Genomic DNA, 22,499 nt, shown 5'->3' with positions numbered 1-22,499 from the left:
CAGGTTGGTAAGTTCTTATAGTGTTTTTGAAAGAAGTCTCTTATGCTCACCAAGGCTGAATTTATTTGATCAAAAATACAGTAAAAACAGTAATATTGTGAAATATTATGATTAAAATAATTTTCGATGTTAATGTATTTTAATATTTTATGAATTCCTGTAATAGAAAGCCGAATTTTCAGCATCATTACTCCAGTCTTCAGTGTCACATGATCCTTCAGAAATCATTCTAATATCTTGATTTGCTGTTTAAGAAACATTTCCTATTTATTATAAAGCTTGAAATTAGTCGTTCTTAGTTGTTATTTTTCTGGAAACTAATATTTTTCAGGATTCTGTGATGAATAGAAAGTTCAAAAGAACAGCATTTAATTAAAAATATTGTGTAACAATTTAAGTGCCTTGCTGTCACTTTTGATCAATGTAATGCGTCCTTACTGAATAAAATTATTAAGTTTTGAATAGTAGTGTATTCAATGCTTAGGTGTGTGTGTGTATATGAGACTTACATAATTATGGTTTTCTTCGGTATTTTCGTCTCTTGTTCTGTTACTATTTGAAAAAACAATAAAAATCTTTTAAAAACAAATTTATTTTCAGTTATCAAATTTCAGTGAATTCATTGCTTGTCACAGAGGTACAAACATGATGCTCAATTATGAAAAACATATTCCTAAATTTTAAATATAAGTGAATGCACTTTACAAAATATACTTTTCTTATTTTCTGGACCTGATCATTTCTAAATGATCTTGCATAGTATGGTTTTGTAGACCCTTTTTTAAAACCAATAAATATTGTAACAGGATGTGTACCTTTTTTTTTTTTTAATTTAATACATTTTTAGTTTTGAGTAAGTAATGTCATAACAGATGGCTGGGAATGATTTTTAGCTGGGTGGCATATATGTATTGACAGACATCTCTTTTACCTTCTATACTGATGGCCTGATCTGCTCTACGTTCTCTCGCCATTGCCACAGCAGGAGTGATCAGCTGTGCCGCACACCTGGCACTTCCCAGACGGTTCGACAGCTGCAAATGAATAATATGATGATAAAGTTTATTTCCTTAGGGTTGGAGTAAAGTAAGAACTGAAAGGACTAAAGTAACAATCTCCATACCTCACACTCATAGTGTCCAAGGTCTCGTTCTCCAGGGTTCTTGATAACTAGAACCAACACTCCACTGCGTGCTTCACTGTATGTTTGAAACTTCTCCAGGTCTGTCAGTAGTTTACCATCCTTAAACCATCTGTCCAGGGAAATGGCATAGTTTAACATGCACTCAATTCATTTCGTTAGCAAATTAGATAACACAAGGGAAAAACTGTTGGGTTGTTAGAAGTTATTTATGGAATGCATTGATTTGAATATTATAATATGAATCACCCAGATCTTCTGGGCCATTTTGACTCATTATTTAAACATGGAAATAACATAAATGATAGTGTAAATGGAACGACTACCTTATCTTGGGACTCGGTGCGCTCTGGATGGTGCAGGTGAACTGAGCATCTTCTCCTGGATAAAGTGTGGCATTCCGGATCTTATTCACAAAACGTGGAGGTACTGCAAGAGGTTAAATAAAAATGAGCAGGAATTAAATGGAGTGAAACCAGCTTTACTAAGTTGGAAACATAAGGTTGCTCACTCACCCTGCACAGTGATTTTGCCTAGTGTGCTGGCGTTGCCCGCAGAGCTGGTGGCGAAGCACATGTATTGTCCTGAGTCATCTGCCGTCATGTTGTCCAAAATGAGTGTGCAAGAGCCGTCTGGGTCCTCAATGATGATGTGATGAGGATCCGCTTCCACGGCACGCCCGTCTGTTTGTGAAACAGATGGATGAATTACTTTACTTCTAAGAAGACATAAAGAAGGGAAACACCTAAGATTTAGTTCCTTACCTTTGTACCAGGTGACCTGTGGTTTGGGGGCACCAGTGACCTTGCAGGCGAGCTTTACTGTCTGTCCGAGCTCTGCTGTGCAGTCTGTCAACACTGCATCAAAATTTGGAGGGCCTGGAATAAAAGTAAAATGCTACATTTTAGGAATAGGGTTTATTTTTATTGTATTATTTAAGAACGACATGTTTAGGAGAACTGATATGTCTTAAAGGGATAGCTCTTCCAAAAATGAAAATTCTGTCATTAATTACTCACCCTCATGTCATTCCAAACCCATAAGACCTTCTTTGATCTTCGGAACACAAATAAGATATTTTGGATGGAATCTGAGAGCTCTGACCCTCCATAGACAGCAAGAATATTACCACGATCAACGCACAGAAACGTAGCAAGGACGTCTGTAAAATAGTCCATGTGACATCAGGGGTTCAAACATAACTTACAAAGTTACAAGAATACTTTTTGTCCGCAATACAATAATAACATAACTTATTCAACAATTCTTCTCCCCGAGTTACCGTCTTCCACTATTTTGGAGAGTACCCCAGAACGTAATCAATGTAATCAGCGTTTACGTTCAGCATGCGCACACTGTTTTTGTGTTCTGAAGATGAACAAAGGTCTTACAGGTTTGGAACGACATGAGGATGAGTGATTAATGAAAGACTTTTTTAATGAATATTTTTTGGGTGAACTAAACCTTTAGGTGGAGTGCGTTTTCTCTTTTGGCCACTTTCTGCAGGAATGATGTATTTTTGTAGGCCAAAACCCATAAAGAGCAGCATTTTTAAATGTTTTTTAGTTAAATGTCTGAGATAAGCTCAAGATATTTTCACAATTTATTCTATGACATAAAATACATCAGTAATTAAAAAAGTGATTTTTTTGTAAAGCTTTTACTGATCTTTAAAAAGGCAGTTGTGGACAACAGAAGGAGTTGAGGACATTAATCACACCAGACAGGTAAATTCATCTACACACTAGTCCACTTTTACAGCTTCATTGTGTTTATTATCATGCTATTGCAAACTGTTCTAACTCAAACTTTCCAACATACAGATTTTTTGATTAGAGTTATTGGAAGCTCAGTGGTGTTGTTCGTTTTTAGCTTAACTTTCTTATTTTCTGCAATAATCCAGTTAGCCAATGTAAAAATCCTTTTGGGTTTTGTCAAGGGAACCAGGCTGATACTATATCATGCTAATGCTGCAGACTTACACCATGCTGGCATGCTGTAGCGCTGCTGAAGGTCACGGAGGTCGCGGAGCCATGAGTTCTTGATGATAACAGTCCGTGCCTGCAACGTGTATTTTCTCACGGAGTCCTCGCGCTCATGCCAGATCTCAAACGCTCTTTCATCACCCTCCACTGTCTCGTTCACATCAATGTTTGTAAGCTAAAGAAAAAACAAATTATTTTACAATGCATTAGATTTTTATAAACAATATTATCATATAAGTGATGCTATGTGGCAAACCAGTAATTAAGAAATCCCTGTGAAGACAGCATTTTGAATTATCAGCATGACCTTACTAAATTTTGTGTTAAATACAGTATGTGCATCACTTAATTTCAGCCATTTAAAAGCTTTTGCAAAGCTCCAACCTTCATCATATTCTTGAACACATATGCTTGGGTGTCTGTGTTCGTGTCTCTCTTCTGTTTGCAGATGACCACATGGTTTTTGAAGAGGAAAACGTGGCGGCGGTGACCTCTGGAAGGTGTTCGAATTCCAGGAGCTCCTTCCCAAACAGTGAAGGGGCCCTGTAGAAAAACCCAGAACTTCATTTTACACCGTAATTTGAAAAGTTTTTAAATTGACTACAAATAGGTGAAACAGGTAAGACCTTAAATGGTGATATTTGAGTTAGGGACTGTACCTGTCTTATAGGTTCTCCCAGCGCCTCCAGATTGGCGGGGTAGTTCTCTATGAGAGATACATGGTGTGTGTTTTCTGAGCGCTGGGAGAGGGACGACACCATGGCATACGCCTGCTCCAACAAACAGCAGTTTTGGCCGTTCCTCGCCTTGTTCCGGATCAATTCCTAGAGTGAAATCATGTGAAATTTGGAAATGTGTTGGTCACTTTCAAAAGTTAATGAAGGGTTGTATCACATAATACTTAACAGAATTTCTAAGCACATATTTATATAAATATTTATTTTAAAGTGGAGATTGCCTACACCTAGCCTGTGAACATTTGTATTGTGGTATTTAATTATTTATTACCTTCAGTAAAGCTCTGTACTTCTGAATTCTCTCCGGTGGTCTCTGAAGGTAAGCGTTGATGCTTAGCACTGGACCCTCTGAGGGGTCAACATTTGCCAACTCCGAGACTGTATAATCCTAATGAAAACATACATGAAACATGTTATGTTCTGTGTCTGAGTAACAAATTATTTCAGTTTAAAATAGTTCTGTCAAACGATTAATCGCATCCAAAAGAAAAGTTTTTGTTTACATAATGTGTTTATACGGTGTATATTTATTATTATTTTAATATAAATACACACAGTATATATTTTTTTAATATTTCCATGTATATATTTATATTCATACAATTGATATTATATACAAATATTTTAAATGTAAAAACATAAAATTCTTAAATATATACATGCATGTGTGTGTATTTATATATAGCTACATAATAAATATACACAGTACACACACACATATATATTATGTAAACAAAATATTTTATTTTGGATGCAATTCAGTGGCGGCTCGTCAGGGGAGGCTAAAATTTTAAGGTGAAAATGGGAGGAGGACGATTTAATGTTTCAGTTCATGTCTCAAAATGTGTATTTTTTTGTTCGTAATTTCATAGCTGTAATATCATAACATGCTGCTGAATTTGGAAAGTGCCGCTTTTCTGTCGCGAAACGCGAATGTGCCGAATCTGCTGATGTAATTACAACCGCTAAGTGAAGCAGGGGAGGGGGAGGAAACAGTAGCCCCTCACTGCAGAACAAAAATCCAGGAGGCGGGGTTGGATCCACATCCAGGGGGTGGAGACTGGTAGGTTTAGGGGTGGGGATGGATGGGTTTAGGGACCAGGGGGTGGAGACTGGTAGGTTTAGGGGTGGGGATGGACGGGTTTAGGGACCAGGGGGTGGAGATGGGTAGCTTTAGGTATATGTAAGGTGGGAGGAGTTGGATCTAGAATCATCCACACCCCCTGGATCTTGTGTTCTGCAGTGAGGACCATCTCGGAGGCCAGGGGAGTGCTGAGCTCTCGTGCCTCCGTTGGTAAAAAAAAAAAAAAAATTAGCCAATCAGCATCGAGCGTTCACTTTCAGCGCTGAGGATTGTTGAGAAAAGAAACCTCGCAAGGGATGCTAGCCTCCCTTCTGGTATATCAACCAATCATTATAAAGACGTAAATAACGTGATATTAGTTTGAACGTCTCCCGCTGCGCTGATAATGTACGAAGTAAGTTACTTATGATGAGTAGCGATATTGAATATTTGATTGCCAACAGATTAACCAAGCTATCATTCAAGCACTGTATATACAAATGAAAAATAAAGGGTAACACGCCTACACTGGATATAGACTACAGGAGTCGGCTTATTTAAATGGCACAACAGACTTTTAAGAAGGGATGGATGTTGCTTCAAGTGATAGGCCAGGTAAATTATATTATCTTGCTGTCGGAGTCCTTTTCTTTACGTTTTCTGACTAAAAGCAACCAAAAAGCCATTTTAAAGTGGTTAAGCAAATATTAATCGGCAGGGATCCCCAGACCAATTGTGCCTCCCCTATGTTAAAACCCACGAGCCGCCACTGAAGCCATTAATCGAGATTAATCCTTTGACTAGATTTTAAAGATAAAAAAGATTAAATGTCGTTTTTTCTAATGTAATTTTTATGCCCCCAGAAATCCATAACTATACGGTCAATATTTTGTAAACCCACCTTGAAATATTGGTGCACTTCTTTCTCACTGATGACAGACTCAGCTTGCAATTGTCCAATGAGGTACTGCAAATATTTCTCAAACCCATCAGAGTTTCTCAGGAAATGCATGGCAATGTCATCATCCGTGTCACAGTCACGCAGACCAGGCAGCAAAGTACTGGAAAACAGTCAACTTCATTATGTATTTCCCTGTTGTCAAATTCCATATGTCAAGACTAGCATATAAAGGAAAACAATGCTTATACTCCTTAAAAATAAAAAATTAACCATAATTTGATTGTCTGAACTCTGTACCTGTTATGGAAGGATTTCAAATCATTGATATTACGGAAGATGGTTTCCTTCTGGCTGGCGATTTCAGGTGGTGTGCTCTCTTCATCCACACGCTTCAGATGGTGTGATGTGAAGAACTCAATCTCCTTCAGAAACTCTGTTTCTGTGCTGATCAGCTCCTGGACGAGTTGACTAGATACAAGTGAAACCGAGGTAGAATTACTAAAGTAGTACAAATTAAAATGCACATTTTGCACTTTGGACATAAAATTCCTAATTTACCAGAGTTTCTTCTTGTACTCTGTCTCTGTGACTTCTTCTCTGTTGGTCTCTGGGAGGTCTGCAACCTCTGCAGACAGCTACAACACAACCATTCCATCATCAGTAAGAAATTATAAGATGCACAAGCAAACGCACACATTTTTTAAAATCAATATTTCACCACTACGTGACCAGTTATCCATTTTGAATGATCCTAAACTGACCTTCAGTCTTTTGTCGAGATACGCAGGTGAGACCCATCCCTGGCGAGATGGATTGGATTTGGTGGGCTTGGTGCGGACCAGCCATTTAAGTGGGTGGGCAGAATCCAGAACCTCCACATACTGGCCCTCTTTCAGAGCGATGGCATCTTTGCTGACTCCCATTGGGTTGTAGTCGGCAGTCACCACATAGATATCAAACATCTGCACAGAATCATTGATATAACAGAGCATTTGGAAAATGTGACTGCTTTTAAATATCCTTCTGTAAACTGAAGATTAACCAGATGCTTAACTCACATAAAAAATAATATGAACTACAGAATTATGATACTAATCGAACATGACACGTCCATTTTTATTCCCCCTTTTTCAATAAATGGTAAATGCATGTATTCAAAAATTGTCTGAAAATTCTTATGTGAACAGAATAGCAACAGGTTTGACACAATACATTAGTTATAATATTAAAATGTATTTGTTGATGACCCTGAGAATGTGTTATTTTTAATACCTCTCCCCTGGCATCTCCTTCATCAGACTCAGATGATGAGTCTGCGATCAGAGATGGAGGGCGTGATCGGCCGTGATATGGAGATGGGGACGGTGTTTTTGTTTCATCATCGCTCTCAGCTCCTGGGACACGTAATGAAGCTTGAGGCAGACAGGGACCAAAAGGATACAGGAAGAAAGAGGTATTGTGTCAATTAATTATGGCCACAACAATATTTAAGTATCATGTCTGACACCATCACATTTGCATAGGACTTCAATATGTTTGCTCAGATTACAATATTCAATTAAAAAATCAGCAGATGCATATTCAGAATGTAACTCGAAAATATAAATCTGGACATGAAATTTGAATGATAATAACAATAATAATAATAAATAGCAAACATTTCAAAGTCAAAAAGAAAAACATATATATGTATATATGCTACATCTTTAACATATGTACTTCACAATTTGGTTTAAATGGTCTTCAGCATATAAACTTGATGTAGGCCTAATATTAACATCCTTAACAATGGTGTATGTGTGGTAATTTAGACATGAAATATCTTTACAACAGTTGTTCCCAAACTGCAGCACGCGGATACAGGGTCTTAAAATAATAATCAAAAACTATTTTAAGAGTTTATTTCTTCATAAATGTATATATTGCTAGCTGATGTGAGTCGTCAGTGTTACTAAAGTAGACAGTTTAATATTACACTGCTGTTTTTAAAAATACCACGAGTTGACTGAACAGACGTTATTAAGGCTATGGTAAACTCCACATCAGCCCGAAAAGATACAAAATGGTGCAAATATGAATTTGGAAATTATCTCTCCGATATGGATGGTGAGAATGATTTATGAGGAAAACTGTCCCAGTTTCGAGGACCTAAACTAAAGAGAAAGTAAGCTGCAATAATCGTTTGTATTTAGCCTACAATTCAAATGTGCAAGTATCTTCGCTTCCAATAAGTGTAAATTGGTTTATTACCGATAAAATGTGATTGTGTTTCAAGCTATTACCATATTTAGGCGAGACAGGGTGGTGGGGGTCCATGATAATAATAATTTGAATAAGATATAAAGAGTGATGGTTTGAAATGTTTGGGATCCACTGTATTTAAAATACCGTTTCTAAATAAGAGGTAATAGAATTGTGTTATTTTACAAAGTAAGTTCACTCAGTCATTCATTCATCCATTGAGCATATTTTAGAGAATATTCACCAGACAAACTTTTTCCATTGCTTTTGTAGAAGCAGAGAAATGATGCAAGATAAATTACAAAAAATGCATATATGTGACCCTGGAGCACAAAACCAGTCTTAAGTCGCTGGGGTATATTTGTAGCAATAGCCAAAAATACATTGTATGGGTCAAAATGATCAATTTTTCTTTTATGCCAAAAATCATTAGGATATTAAGTAAAGATCATGTTCCATGAAGATATTTTGTAAATTTCTTACCGTAAATATCTCAAAACTTCATTTTTGATTAGTAATATGCATTGCTAAGAACTTCATTTGGACAACTTTAAAGGCGATTTTCTCAATATTTTCAAATAGTTGTATCTCGGCCAAATATTGTCCTATCTTAACAAACCATACATCAGTGGAAAGCTTATTCAGCATTCAGATGATGTATAAATTTGTATAAAGACTGGTTTTGTGGTGCAGCGTCACATATATGACAATGATTTGAGCTCACCACTTGTAAGGTCCACTATCAGTTACTTTTTAATCATCTATGACTCAGAATATAATACATAATACTGTACTTTCTATATTTCTCCTGTGATTTAACATGCACTGTATCATGCTTGTGTAAAAATAAAATTGTGCCCACACAAACACTAATGTAGGCCTACTGCTCATGCGTTCATCCATTTTCATATACTGAAACAGAGACACCTTGAAAGTGTAAAAATGAGACGGTCTGCATCCACTGAATTTCAGAATGTCCAGTTTATTTTTAATTGTGACAAATGGCCCAGATTCAACCATGAATCAGGTTGAATCGGGGTTGAATCAAGAACCATGACTTTATTACCACTAGGCAATACTTGAAGCATTTTTAATATTATTAAAAGAGCTTAAATTTATTCCTTTTTAAGAAACGTTGAGAGCCAAAGAAAAGGACAAGCAAAGTGATTAACAACAGCATAGCCTTGTGGAGAAAAAGTCAAGGTTCTGGTGTATTACACTGGAGGTTCTGCGGATACATACTGGTTACTTTGGGCCAAGATCTCATCCACTGGAGCACTTGATGGTTCTGTAAGCTGTCTGAACAAATCAATGCTTCAATGAGAATGTGAGTGAATAGAGGGATGAAAGGAGGGATGGATAGTTTGATGGATAGACAAAAGAATGGAGTCAGTGAGCTGTGTAGGAATTGAGGGATCCAGAGATACGTATTTTTTTATTATTTTTTATTTTTTAAATATAAAACAGAAGGGAAGTTAAGGAATCTACATGTGAATGTGTTCATAAAAAAGTGTAATTAATTATTTAAAACCACGAATTTGCAACAGGTGTACTCCATTTCAGTACTCAGTACATCCTGTGACATAAATTCAAACATCTGAGCACACAATAAACTCATTCAAAAACAGTCCACACTGTTTTGAGTGAATATTAGGATGCATCTGTAGAAAAAGACTAGACTAGCAAAATAAATATGAAAAATGATATACAATAAAATTGACAAATCAAGAAGGCTAATTTAATAAAAGTTAGTACAGTATAAACAGTACATATATTTATACATAGTGTAATTCAGTCTGGCAGTGCAGATTACAAAAATATTTTGCTCAATATTATAAAAAAAAAAGTTTTCTCTTACCTTGAGTAATCCTGGCAGATACCATTTCTGTGATTTGGGTTGTGAGTTTTTGTAAGAACTCCTCAGTACCCACTTGACCCAAGGAAGGCAGTTTGATCTCTCCTGAGATGTGATCACAGTAATCATTTGTATTGTTGCAGATTATTTGACAAATACATGATGGCAGTCACGCACTCTGCTATAATCTGATTGATAGCACTGATAGTAAACAAAAGTAGTTAAAAAAATAAAAATAATATCAAATATTCACCCCTGCCCTCTTCCTCCGGTGGGCTGATAGTAATTCCTAGAACCCTGGAGAAAAGAAAAAAAACTCTAAATCTCTAAAACTTTAAAATGTTTAGATGAATAAAAGTATCTAAATTGACAGCTGTACGCTTTTATATTTAAACTTACTCTGGCCCCACTTTCTTTTGTTCTGGTGCTGTTGGACAGAAAAGTAAGCGTGATGAAAAGACTACACACACAGTACCAGCCAAAATCTTGGTATAGTAAAATAATATTTAAAAGTCATTCTGACACCACTACGGTCAACAACTGAACCGTGAGATCCTGACCTGTCTCCACATCCAGTCGGGCTGTGTTGACTGACTGTCCAGCACGGTTGGTGGCGATGCATGTGTACATGCCGCTATGTTTTTTTTCAACTTCCATGAGGATGAGACTATGTTGACGGCCAGAGCTGGCCACCTTGTAACCTGGTGTGTCTGCCTTGATCCACAGAACATCCTTATCTGACACTTCCTTTAACCAGTTTACAGATGGGGTAGGGGAGCCTTTGGAAGACAGTAACCTAGTTTTACATATTTCACCTTTTGTAATGTGCAACTGAACGTTATGCTTAATGCTTTTGTCTGTTTCTCAAAATTGCATCTAAAGTAATTTTCTTGGTATTTAATTTATTGTGGTAACACACCATACCTTCCACTTTGACTGACAGCGTTATACTTGCTCCCCGTTTCACCTTCTTGTTGCTAAACCTCTCCAGGAAGCGTGGTGGCACAAGTGGCACCTTTGAATCTATTTGTGGAAAAACATAAGTGGCGTAGCAAATTGCATGCATGCATAATCTTTCATATCAATACTTTAAATTTCAAAACGCATTTGCATCTTACATCATGTGGAACAATGATTGATAATCACTCGTGCTGTATGCAAGATAGATGCTTACCTCTCATTCGTCCCTGTTCAGGTGCGGGACGCTCTCCAGGAGCTGATTAGTGAAAGTAAACAAAGAAACAAATTTATTATAAAATTTATTTAGCACATTTCATTTGGAGAACAATTTTACTGTAATTATGATGAATAATTTTATAATTTCAACACGCTTCCATTTCCTGTCACAGTCTTACAAAGACCCCATGCAAGCGACAAAGCGATAAAAAGAGTTAAAGTATCAAAGGAACACTTACCCAGTACATTCAGTCGTGCTGAAGAGTAGGCAGAGCCAGCTATATTGCTAATATATGCTGAGTATTCTCCGGTGTCCTCGCGCCTAACATCCAAAATCTCAAGACTGTGCTGATCTCGCTCGGTCGACAATACAATTCTGCTGGAGGCTTGGAGTGGGGTGCCATCCTTAAACCAGTAAACCCTTGGTGTGGGAAATCCTGCAGAAAGGCGTTGAACATGAAATTATGTTTGCCACCCATTTTACATCTGCAAATTCAACCTCTGAAAATTACAGTAGACTTAGATGCAAAACAATGTGCATGTTTATTAGGAATATAAACAAGTATATACAAAGAAGGATTAAGGACATTAATGCCATTATGGTTAGAGCAACTAGAGTTGAATAGACACAACAGGTGCAGATGCAAAAAAGGAAACACTTGGAATAAATAGTGCATAATTAATCTGAATACAGATGAAATAGAATCTGAAATTAAACAGAATTTGCATTCATGGAAAAAAACATAGCTGACCTTTGACCCTGACACTCATTTTGGCAATGGGTGCTCCGGGACTGAGGAATAAATCATGTAACTCATCCACAACTTGAGGAAGCTGCTCGTCCTCTGCCACCGACTCAAAAGCCTCTGTGTCCCTGTGCTCTGAGCTAAAAGTGCAATCCAAACACAAGCAGAAGCCAATTTACAACTAGCATGATATTTAAATCAGAGGTTTATTTTGGCCGGATCTGAGCAAAATCTATTTTATCCTTGTAGTACTGACATAAAAACTTCATAAAAATCACTTTAAATGAAATGATTGAATCTTACCTAGACACATAACCTTTAGCACTGACATAGGAAGATGTCTCTGTGGCATCGGCTGCTGTGTCATAGTCTGAGCTGCAAGACACTTTAAAAATACACAAGACTGAATCAATAATCAAACAAAATGAGTCTTTAAGAATAGTATAAAATAAATATCCAAAAATGAAAATTGTCATCCTTTACTAACACTCAATATTCAAACAACAAATCAACAAAAATGAAGAAAACCGATGAAAGGATCTGTAATTAGTTCTGAATATCAAAATGCATCAAGAGCATTCATCTTAAGTATGTTGAGAATGTAGGTGCATTTTTAGGCCTTCTAGAGACAAACAACATCAATGATAAAACACATGCAGGCACATTCTTACACTTCACAGATGTACCGGTAAAAGAAAGTGCCATCTTTGTTAAATCGTTTCAATCTGGAACACCATTTTGCTTTTTTGTCTACATTTGTGAGTTTTGGGTTTTGATTAACACTTTCTTTTAACAGTGTACTCACTGTCCACCCTCAGCTCAGCCTTGCTGGAGGCGATGCCACTGTCATTTTCAGCCATGCATCGGTACACGCCCATGTCTGTGGGCAGCACAGCTGTGATGATCAGCTGGTGATGGCCTTCCTGGTCTTCATTGATCATGTAGTGGTCGTTTTCCTCCAACATCTTTCCATCCTTGAACCATCTCACAGTGGGAGAGGGGTTGCCAACAATTACACAGTCAAAACTGACTGGAAACCCATCAGGAACATCTTGGCTACGGAGCTCCGTCAGGAAGACGGGGGCCGCTGGGAGGTTGGTAGGCGATTAAGAGAACAGGGAAGAACAAACAAAACCGAAAAGAACAGAACATAGCAATTTTTTTGAGGAGAAATGCTGAACCAGGCGAAAACATGACAAGCCATCACTTTAAGATCCAAAACAAGCAAGTCGCAACATTTTTTGTACATTTCAAAAGTGCTGCCCTATAATGACAAACAAAATCCAGCACTGAATCATGCAACGAAGAACCAAACAACAGCAGCAAAAATATTTATAGTAGAACCACATGGAAGAAGCGTCATACCAGGGGCTCCTGTCATGAAAGCAGGCATCGGTCGGTCTTGAGTTGGGGTTTGGGAGCCATCTTGGGAGAGACCCATCTTTGTGATACGCAGCTCAACCTTAGCACCTGCCACTGCTATGATGGCCGTTTCGATTGGCACTCCTTGATAAGTAAACATTTCCTGGAAGCGCTGGGAAGCTACTTGAGCTTCTGCACGATTATCAAAACGGATGTAGATATACTCATCGTCTTCCCGGTAAGACTGTAAGTCCGGTGGCGGTAAATCGCCTTCATCTGCACTAACAAAGGGTTCCTCTTCCACATCTGGAGGGAGGCGAGTACGAAGAAGTCGTCGTAATCGTTTACTTGCTTGCCGTAAAGTCTCATCCATCTCACTCCCTGAGGAGCTCTCAGCTTCGCTATCAGCACTGTAGCCCAGAGTGAGTGGGCGTCGCCCAGAACATTCCCGCAGGGACCCTACAGTGACTTTGCCACTATGGGTGGAAACACCAAACTTATTGGTTACTTCACAAGTATATACACCTGTGTCTTTGGTTGTGGCAGCTGTCACTACTAGAGAGCAGGTGCCATCATTATAGATGTCAATATGGTGGTGCTTGCCATCTGTTAAGGGTTCACCATCTTTCAGCCAGCGAACTGTATCCGGCTTACCCTCCACAATGCACTCGAGATGAATTGTCCCACTGGGCTCCTTAGTCTGATCCTTAAATACTTCTTTGAAGACTGGTCGCATGTCCTTCCTGGCTTTATAACCTTTGAAGGCTGCCTGAATCTTGACAGCAGCCTCTTGCAACTCATCCCCTTTCTGAGCTTCCATGAGGGGCTCCACAGATGTCTTTGTAACAGATTGCTCTGTCATCTGGAAGTGCTCATACAGTTTCTGGGAGGCAATAGTCTCAGTGTGACTTTCCACAGTCATGGAGGACTTGCTGGTTTTCTTTAGGTAAGACACCAAACTTGTTGTCCCACTGAGAGATTCCTCATCAGAACTTGTATAGAGATTAGGCTCCCCTGTGATCTTGGGAGTTGATTCAACAGGTCTCACTTCCTTTTCAGGTACTTTTCCTTCTTTGCTCTGGGCTTTTTCTTTTCCATCTTCTTCTGGCAACTCTGAAATTGAATCTAATGTGGGTTCCCGACTCATTCTCCTCTTCTTGGCCACTGCATCCCATAGAGCATGTAAATCTCCCTCAGAAGCAGCCTCAGGAGGCAGTTTGGGCTGGCTGCCCGCATCCTGAGAAAGTGTTGTGTCATCTCCTGTAATCAGGGAGCCATCATAAATCAGTCTTACTCGTGCATTTGATAACATTTTTATGTTGGAATTTTTTTTTAATATTTTTAAATATATCAACAATCTATCTTTGCAACAGCAATTTGACTGCAATTAAACTCAGGTAAATACAAACATTTGAATTAAGTTTATCATTGAAACAATAAAGAGAAGTAAAAAAAACTTGAAAAAGAAACATCAAAAGAAAACATCAAAAGAAAAGACACTGAAATGTAATGTAACGGTTGTAGTAACATTTACAAATATCTAGTACTTGTTGCAGAAAACACTATTTTGACATTGCAGTCTTATGGACATGCATATGACAGTAACCTGAAGAAGTTGGAAAGAGACAGGAAAAAGATATTTGGAGACTGTAATCTCGTAATGAAGAAAATCATGAATTAGCAAAGTTCCAAACACTATGACCAAGACATACACAAATGATTATTTGCACATATGAGGTTGACAAAAAATAACAGTAGTAAGTTAGATGTGAGGTTAAGCAACGTAAAGTACCTTCGAGGTTGAGGTTGATTGAAGTCTTTGCCTCTTCTGAGGCTACACAAGAATAGACACCCTGATCTGTAGACTGGAAATCCTTTATGAGCAAAACATGGCTCTTTCCTTCTGTTACCATTTGGTACTTGACCCCAAACTCTATCTCTCTGTTGTCCTTTAGCCATGTGACTGATTTGCTCTCTGTAGAAAGTTCACACTCCAAACGAACCATCTTCCCTTTCTGGATCTTAGAGCTGCTTAACATTTTGGCCATGGTCACTGGTGCATCTGAAGATCCAAGGTCCATTCAAAGAAGAGTTGAAGAAATGTAGCAAGAATTCAACAAGAACAAATACAAAATACATTTGTTTAGAGCATCGTTTTTAGTGTTCTACTACTACTGTAGCATCTAGGGTAGAGTTCTTCACTCCTGGTCCTAGAGAGTCACTTTCCTTCTGAGTTTAGTTCCAGCTGTAATTAAGGTTTTTGGGTTTACTTTAAAGCTATAGCCAGGTGTGTTGGAGCACAGTTGAAACTAAACTCTGCAAGAAAGTAGCTCTCTAGGACCAGGAGTGAGGAACCCTAAACTAGAGCAGAATAGCAAGCCTTCTATATGGTCTCATGGAGGCAGTTTGGTTAGATAAAAAAAACAATGTACTCACAATGTACTCTATAAGGTTGCTTTCAACAAGTTGGTTATTTCAACAAAGTATCCACTTACCAAGTGTCACAGTTTGAGGCAGCTGGACAGGCTCTCCAATACCGGCATGGTTGATGGCTGCCACTCTGAACCTATAACCTGCCCCCGGTATGAGGTTTTCAACCAGAAATTCAGTGTTGCATACTGGTTCTGTATGGCAGGGCAGCCAGAGGACACTGTCCACTAGACGCATTTCCACGCGGTAACCAATAATTGGGCTTCCTCCATCACTGAGGGGCGTGAACCAAGACAAGGTGACGAACATTGGACCTTTACTAACCAGCTCTGGGTCTTCAGGGGGATCAGGCACAGCTGTAAATAACCAGATAAAATGAAAAAAAGCTAGATAATAAGCATAATAGCAGAAATTATAATGAATGAGGCACAAATAAGGACCCTTACATATTGTGATAAGTTTGGCCATTGATAAGGCATCCCGGGCTGCAAATGTGATTTCCTGTGTGGGCTGAGCCTGGGCTTTCTTTAAAATTAGGCTGTAGGAAGAGCCACTGGCTCTCATGGCCCATTGGTCATTACATTTTAGCTCAACACCATTTGCATACCAAGTCACTTCACTCTCAGGCACAGCTTCATTCAAAACACAAGTGAACTCAACTTGTTCTCCTGCAATGGCGGTCTTATCTTCCAAAGGCTTGACCACCTCCAGTTGCCAAGCTGTACAGAACAAATCCATAACATTTCAATACATTTACATTTATGCATTTAGCCACATATTTAATATATTATAAAACTGGAGCATGAAACAAGAGCACAATAGTAAATAAATAAAGCTATACCATATATAAGGTAGAAAATGAACTGCATTGTTATTCAAAATATAGTCATGACCTATAAAACTAGAGCAGTCAGTTTTCTTTAATAAAATATGATATAATAACTTACATAATCTAAATTACATATTCTGATGTAATACCTTACATCTATCTAAATTTAATGCTAATACTACAGAATTGATGTACCTTTGACAGACAGAAGAGCAGTAGTTGATGAAGTTCCAGCTTGGAATGTAACCCTTGTGTTTTCACAAGGATGCAAGTCCTTTAAAAGCAGAAGATGGCGTCTGCCACTCTCAAAGGAAACAATCTCCACGTTTGCAGACTCCTTTACAGGCTTGCCATCGATTAACCACCGGCAGTCTTTGGTTTCAGGACGAGACAAGGAGCATTCAAAAAGTGCTTCCCCGCCATTAATGGTCTCCATGTTACTCAGCTCTTGAAGAATGTCAATTGGTTTAGCTGCAACACAGAGACAATGCCTGAAAAAAACACTGGCTTTATACACGCCAAATCAAGTCCCTGTAGTACACAATGACTTTGACTGGCCTTGAATTAAAAACAACTTCTGAACTTAAAACAGTTACTGAATCCTGCACAATCACACTCAATTACAATTTCTTCCAACATTTCACTAGCACATAGCATCCAGCAAAGAGTAGCGTAAGAAGCAAAGGTAGCTGTGATAAAAGCACATGATGGTTACTGCATAGCCAGCCAGATAATGATGTTGCTAAAAACAGCAATTTTTTGAGTTAAAAAAGGGGGGAAAATCCCTGTATCCCAGTAAAACCCTTTGTGGTAAGCTCTTACTTGTGCAATTTACAACTTAATATTTCTCAAAGTCTTTGCGAGCCTTATACTGAATCTTGATGATCCAGCTTTGAGTTATGGATGACACACAGATTCTCTTCACCAACAGTTGTGCTCACCTTGCACCCTGAGATGTGCCACAACAGAGGTTCCTTCTGCCTCACAGGAGTACATTCCCCCATCCTGGGGCTCTACACAGCTAATGTACAACCGCGCAACAGTCCAGTCCTGTTCCACTATCACCCTGCGACCGTCTGCTTGCACAGGTATGCCGTTTCGCTTCCATATGGCCTTGACTGGCCGGGAGTACTGACAGATGAACTCTGCAGGCTGGTTTTCTGCTACATGTTGGTCCTCCATGGCACTGACCACCTCCACATTGGGATCTATAGAAGGTTGGTGGTGGGGATAAGTAATATTCACAAGACCCCAGTGCACTTTGAAGTAGAGTTCTTCACCTCAAACCTCTTTCAGGTTTTGGGTGGTATTTAATGTAGTTTAAAACTAAAATATACTGTAGGCCTGGTACTTATTCAGTTTAAAAACAACAGCCTTTACAACCTCATCATCTAAGTCAATGCTGTAGCTGTTTCTTTTTCTTTCACATTGAAATGTACATGGTAAGTGTAACATCTTTTGCTTCTCTACTCCAAACTGACCAAGGACATGGGCTGCGTTTCCCAATAACAGTGTCTCTTAGCGCGCTACGAAGACTCTAAAGGTATGCCTTAACTTGGGGTATACCTTTCCTAGGTGCGCTCCCTGAACTATACTTTAGGATGTTACTTAAGTTAAACCTTCTTACGTGTGACGTTAGCAGTTGCTGTCCATGGCGGTGGTGCTGAATAGGTCGATATCGATGGCTCGATAATCGATTGTTCACTATATACAGGAGCTCCTAGCGTTATAGAGTGGGTAAAGTATTGAGAAAGCGATGTTCATTATAAAGAAGCACTTTAGAAATAGTAGAAATTGCATTTATCGGGGCTCACTGCATTTATAAAATAATCCAAATTGCAAACTAAATGCAACCTTGGATATATATATATATGCTATGTTTGTATAATTTTGCAAGTGTGCGAACCCGCAACCTCCCGGCCAAAAGTAGGCTATTCTGCCTTTAACCAGCTACATTAACTGGCTGTTTGGCTTCGCTTGCTTTTGAAAGGGTCATTTATATTATTTTGTTCATGTGTATTATGAAGGCCTAGTCGAGCGCTGATGGGGTGGCGATGGGGACAAGTGTCCCGTCCACAAGGCCAATTACTTGTGGGACACCCGCAATAGCATGGAAGCCTTGATGTGCCTCCATCACTTCGTGCCTGGCTAAAGACATACATATATAAACGGTGGCGTGACGGAGCAGGATGTTTGTGACTGAATGAACACACCGCCACACCGAGGTCTTACTCAGCCCATATCCATCCCCAACCACCTCCAGAAAACTCCCAACAGCATAAAAACGGAGAGACACCAGCAGCTGAATTTCGGGGCTTAGGGGGTAGCTCCGTCGAGTTTGTCTTGATAAAGTTGGACCAACAAGATGTAAAAGCTGCTGAATTTGCTCCCGTGGCAGGCAAAATTTGTGTAGCATTTTATCTTCTGACATGGAAGCCAGGGGACTAAAGTTTTCTTTTATGTGCACATACACTTACTGGCTCCGCGGACGCAGCCGTGTTTGACTTAGGACAACTATTCGCTGTCTCGCTGCCATATAGTTTGACCAAACTCCCCATCGCATTCATTCCCTTTAAATAGACTCCTAATTATGTGCTTCCTAATGGTTTGCCAGCCGATGTGCCTTTGTACATTATAATAGAAAAAAACTAACAACCATCAGTATAATGACATTTTTAGTTTTTGCATAAAAAAATCCTTCAATTAACTGAACACTGGGTGTATTACAACTTTAGATTTGTAATATTTATGTGGTTCTGCACTTTGTCTTGCCACAGAATTACAATCGTATCGACTGAAATGTGAAGAAGCTTTTTGAACAGAGTGAACTGTGAACAGCGCTAAGGTATAGCTAAGAGTGGTCCAGACCAACCTTACGAAAGAATGACTTACAGAAGGTATACTTAACTAAGAACGTTTCGGGAAACACGTATTAACGATAAGGTACAGCTTAAGGTACAACTTAAGAACGATGTAGCGTTAAGAAGATTTCGGGAAACGCAGCCCTGGTCAATTACAACCAACACATGCCTAGTTGCAGTGTCAAGTCAAACTAAGTCCAATTTATAGAAAAAGTACATGCAGCACAAACAAAACAGTGAAGACTGATGAGTGTACAATTATTTGATTTAGAGTGCATGCAAGACCATTATTGTTTATTCTTTGGATGTTTGGGCAAAAGGTTGCTTGCGCAATTTCACTTAGATGCTTTGGAGCATACACTAGGGCTTTCACTTTTATATATACATTTTTACCTCAGGTAGATTAACAAACTTAATTGTAAAATGTATTGCTGTGGACTGTAAAATGGATAGCTGGAGTTGTGATAGGCTGTATGTCCAATAATATGCAAAAAAAAACAGACAAACTTTTAGCATGATTAATTGAGATTAACTAATGAATATCATGCTTTTTGTCCATGAAAGGGCCAGAAAAAAAAATTCTGGGCATGTAAAAATCTGAACCCCTCGCCTGACTGTGCCAGTAGTAAAAATCTTTGCATTGAGACCTGCTCCATATACAAGCTCAAAATCAGTGTGCTAATTTAATAATTAGTATGCCAATTTTGTAAGTAATTAGCAAGCCGTGATACTGCAGCCAAATCCACTTTTAGGTTAGAAATACATGGCACATGGACTACATGCATCCATGAATTTTCATTAAAATGTTTTTTTTTTTTTAATTCAACCCATCTTACTGTATGCTTTTGCCTAACAATAAGGGGTCTAACGAAAAGATTCAATTCTAGGCATGGGCAACCCTAAAAGAGAATAAAGTAAATAAAAACCTAAATTCTTCACAGAATGAGTAACCGACTTTTAGATTTAGGAAATTCATGGACACAGTATTAGTCCAGTGATATTCAAAATTTTAAGCCTTTAGATTTCTGTGCTGCCAAGTACTGCCAAGCACCACTGGTACCTTTCACTAACAGCTTGGCAGAGGACGTCAGGGCACCTGTTTTGAACAGGACTGTACCCGAATCATTGGGAGAAAGGTTCCTTAGGGTGAGAGTGTGGACATGGTCTTCACCCACACTTATTTCACTGAAGGTACTGTTCTCCAAACGAGTGCCGTCTAGCCACCACTGAACTCTGCCTTTGGCACGGCGAGAGAGCTGGCAGAAGAAAATTGCCTGTTCGCCCACAAACACATCTGTATTCTTTATACCCGACACTATGAGAACCTCAGCCTCTGCAGAGACCAGATACAGAAACCCTTGGATCACCAGTGTCTAAAAACACTCATACATTGAAGATGCTTCAAAAACATAATGTGAAACTTATGAAGACGTAATGACAAAAAGATACAGATTTTTAAATAACCTCCAGCCCGAGAAAAATCTAAACACTAAAATACAGATTGCAAATGATTTAATGTTATTTGATACCTTGCACAGTGACTGATGCTGTGGTCAACTGGTCTCCAGCATCACAAGTGTAGTAGCCATTGTCCTCTGGTTCCAGATCATGGACATGGAGCTCCAGCACACATCCTTCCTTTTTCATCTCAAATTTCTTACTGGGTTGCAGCACCTCTCCACCCTTTCTCCACTCTACACTTTTAACTGGCTTAGAAAGCTCACAGCGCAAGGTGATACTATCTCCCTCGATTGCGTTCTGGTTGTCTAACTCCTTCCGGAAGTATGCAGGTTGACCTGATGATGGATAAGAAAAGAAGTTAAAAGAATGCAAATGTCAGATTTTAAGTGGCTGCTGATACCTGTGAGGGTATCAAAATCTTCTTTGTTCCACAAGAGAGGCAGTTATAAAGAAAAGAAAACCAGAACGGGTCTTCTTGAAAACCATTTGTGTTCACTTTATCTTCAGGAATGTGGATAAAATGAAAACAAAAAAGTCACAGGCCTACAAACCCGTTTACCTTTAACAGTAAGGGTGGCACAGCTTTCTGCATCTTTGGTTTTGCATGTATACAACCCTGCATCTCCTTCCTCCACTCTAAGGATGCGGAGCTGATGGACGGCTCTATCCTTGTAAAGCAGATATCGCCCCCCTGCCTTTATCATCGCTTCATCTTTGTACCAGGTGACAGAAGCCTCAGGGTCGGAAGTCATGCAGGACAGTGTGACTGTTTGACCCTCTTTGGCAGTTAAGTCCAGAGGCTTCTCTAAGAATACGACTAGACAGGAGAAACCCAAACCCAAGTGCTGTCACATCATAATGTCTGCCTGAAGACTCTGAAACTTAGACACTTCAAGCCATTGAACATATACTGTGGTACATTAAAAGAGCGTTACTGAGTGAGAAACTTCGGTTTTAACAGTTATGGGCAGGAATTAGACAAAAGTATGAAAAATACATCTCTTTCTCAAAAAACACAATTTTGGAGTGTAGCTGTAGAACGGCCAAAGCAAATGAAAAAGCAGCTGGAAGCCTTTTGTTATAATTGCGCAAAATGAGTGAAGCTACTACCTAATGACTGACAGATGATTGCTTGCCAACAATGAACGCTGTTAGCCATAATGTGTCTTTTACCTTTGGGTTTCTCCTGCACCAACAAGTAGGCGACGCTCTTCTCAGGGCCAACCACAAAGGCTACATCACCTGAGTCATCGGGTGTGACCATTTTCAGCACTAGGCTGTGTTCCCTCCCTCGGCAGCTGATTTGATTCAAGTCATTGTTTTGAAGGTGGTTGGAGCCGAGCCACCACTCGACATTTGTAACCCCTGTATGAGACACCTCACACTGGAAGATAGCGTCCTCGCCCGTTATCACAGTCACATCCTTTAATTTTCCTGTGATTTTTACACATTCTGGGAATGAATGGAAGGAATGTGATGAAAGGGACTATTGAGGATCTTCCGAAAAGTCAAAAGAGGTAAATATCCCACTACTGACTATCTACTAGAGATGACTTCGAATGTGAGAGGATGTATTAGTCCTCCAAACAGTGAAGTTTTTAATAAAAGCTTGGGATTTTGTTGTGACATTACAGTTAAATCCCAGAATAGGGGAGAGCATCATGCGTTCTTAGTTCACAGATATTTGCTTTACTTACTACTTAGATCATGC

The 22,499-nt window shown here is 39.0% G+C and overlaps 1 protein-coding gene across 1 annotated transcript in view; it reads right to left on the bottom strand.

The window, feature by feature from the left end:
• The window catches only part of obscnb (obscurin, cytoskeletal calmodulin and titin-interacting RhoGEF b), a 53,366-nt gene that overhangs the window by 2,561 nt on the left and 28,306 nt on the right, over positions 1 to 22,499 (bottom strand). Inside the window, exons 47-81 of the mRNA XM_079409867.1 lie at positions 21,962 to 22,240; positions 21,348 to 21,605; positions 20,857 to 21,123; positions 20,388 to 20,660; positions 17,408 to 17,674; positions 16,662 to 16,937; positions 16,084 to 16,356; positions 15,703 to 15,993; positions 15,000 to 15,269; positions 13,211 to 14,467; positions 12,651 to 12,932; positions 12,149 to 12,230; positions 11,852 to 11,985; positions 11,339 to 11,536; positions 11,098 to 11,139; positions 10,848 to 10,946; positions 10,484 to 10,702; positions 10,323 to 10,350; positions 10,177 to 10,220; positions 9,927 to 10,028; positions 7,100 to 7,239; positions 6,589 to 6,789; positions 6,386 to 6,462; positions 6,125 to 6,295; positions 5,828 to 5,987; positions 4,135 to 4,251; positions 3,786 to 3,950; positions 3,511 to 3,669; positions 3,124 to 3,301; positions 1,906 to 2,019; positions 1,657 to 1,824; positions 1,468 to 1,570; positions 1,124 to 1,253; positions 932 to 1,034; positions 510 to 552 (exon numbers count right to left, since the gene is read on the bottom strand). Coding sequence (XP_079265993.1) covers positions 510 to 552; positions 932 to 1,034; positions 1,124 to 1,253; positions 1,468 to 1,570; positions 1,657 to 1,824; positions 1,906 to 2,019; positions 3,124 to 3,301; positions 3,511 to 3,669; positions 3,786 to 3,950; positions 4,135 to 4,251; positions 5,828 to 5,987; positions 6,125 to 6,295; positions 6,386 to 6,462; positions 6,589 to 6,789; positions 7,100 to 7,239; positions 9,927 to 10,028; positions 10,177 to 10,220; positions 10,323 to 10,350; positions 10,484 to 10,702; positions 10,848 to 10,946; positions 11,098 to 11,139; positions 11,339 to 11,536; positions 11,852 to 11,985; positions 12,149 to 12,230; positions 12,651 to 12,932; positions 13,211 to 14,467; positions 15,000 to 15,269; positions 15,703 to 15,993; positions 16,084 to 16,356; positions 16,662 to 16,937; positions 17,408 to 17,674; positions 20,388 to 20,660; positions 20,857 to 21,123; positions 21,348 to 21,605; positions 21,962 to 22,240 — 6,970 coding nt within the window. The remainder of the gene's footprint in view (positions 1 to 509; positions 553 to 931; positions 1,035 to 1,123; positions 1,254 to 1,467; positions 1,571 to 1,656; positions 1,825 to 1,905; positions 2,020 to 3,123; positions 3,302 to 3,510; positions 3,670 to 3,785; positions 3,951 to 4,134; positions 4,252 to 5,827; positions 5,988 to 6,124; positions 6,296 to 6,385; positions 6,463 to 6,588; positions 6,790 to 7,099; positions 7,240 to 9,926; positions 10,029 to 10,176; positions 10,221 to 10,322; positions 10,351 to 10,483; positions 10,703 to 10,847; positions 10,947 to 11,097; positions 11,140 to 11,338; positions 11,537 to 11,851; positions 11,986 to 12,148; positions 12,231 to 12,650; positions 12,933 to 13,210; positions 14,468 to 14,999; positions 15,270 to 15,702; positions 15,994 to 16,083; positions 16,357 to 16,661; positions 16,938 to 17,407; positions 17,675 to 20,387; positions 20,661 to 20,856; positions 21,124 to 21,347; positions 21,606 to 21,961; positions 22,241 to 22,499) is intronic.

Source organism: Barbus barbus (assembly GCF_936440315.1).
Source record: "Barbus barbus genome assembly, chromosome: 46".
Lineage (NCBI taxonomy): Eukaryota > Metazoa > Chordata > Actinopteri > Cypriniformes > Cyprinidae > Barbus > Barbus barbus.
The sequence above is the reverse complement of the archived record's forward strand: the minus strand, read 5'-3'. Positions and strand labels throughout refer to the sequence as shown.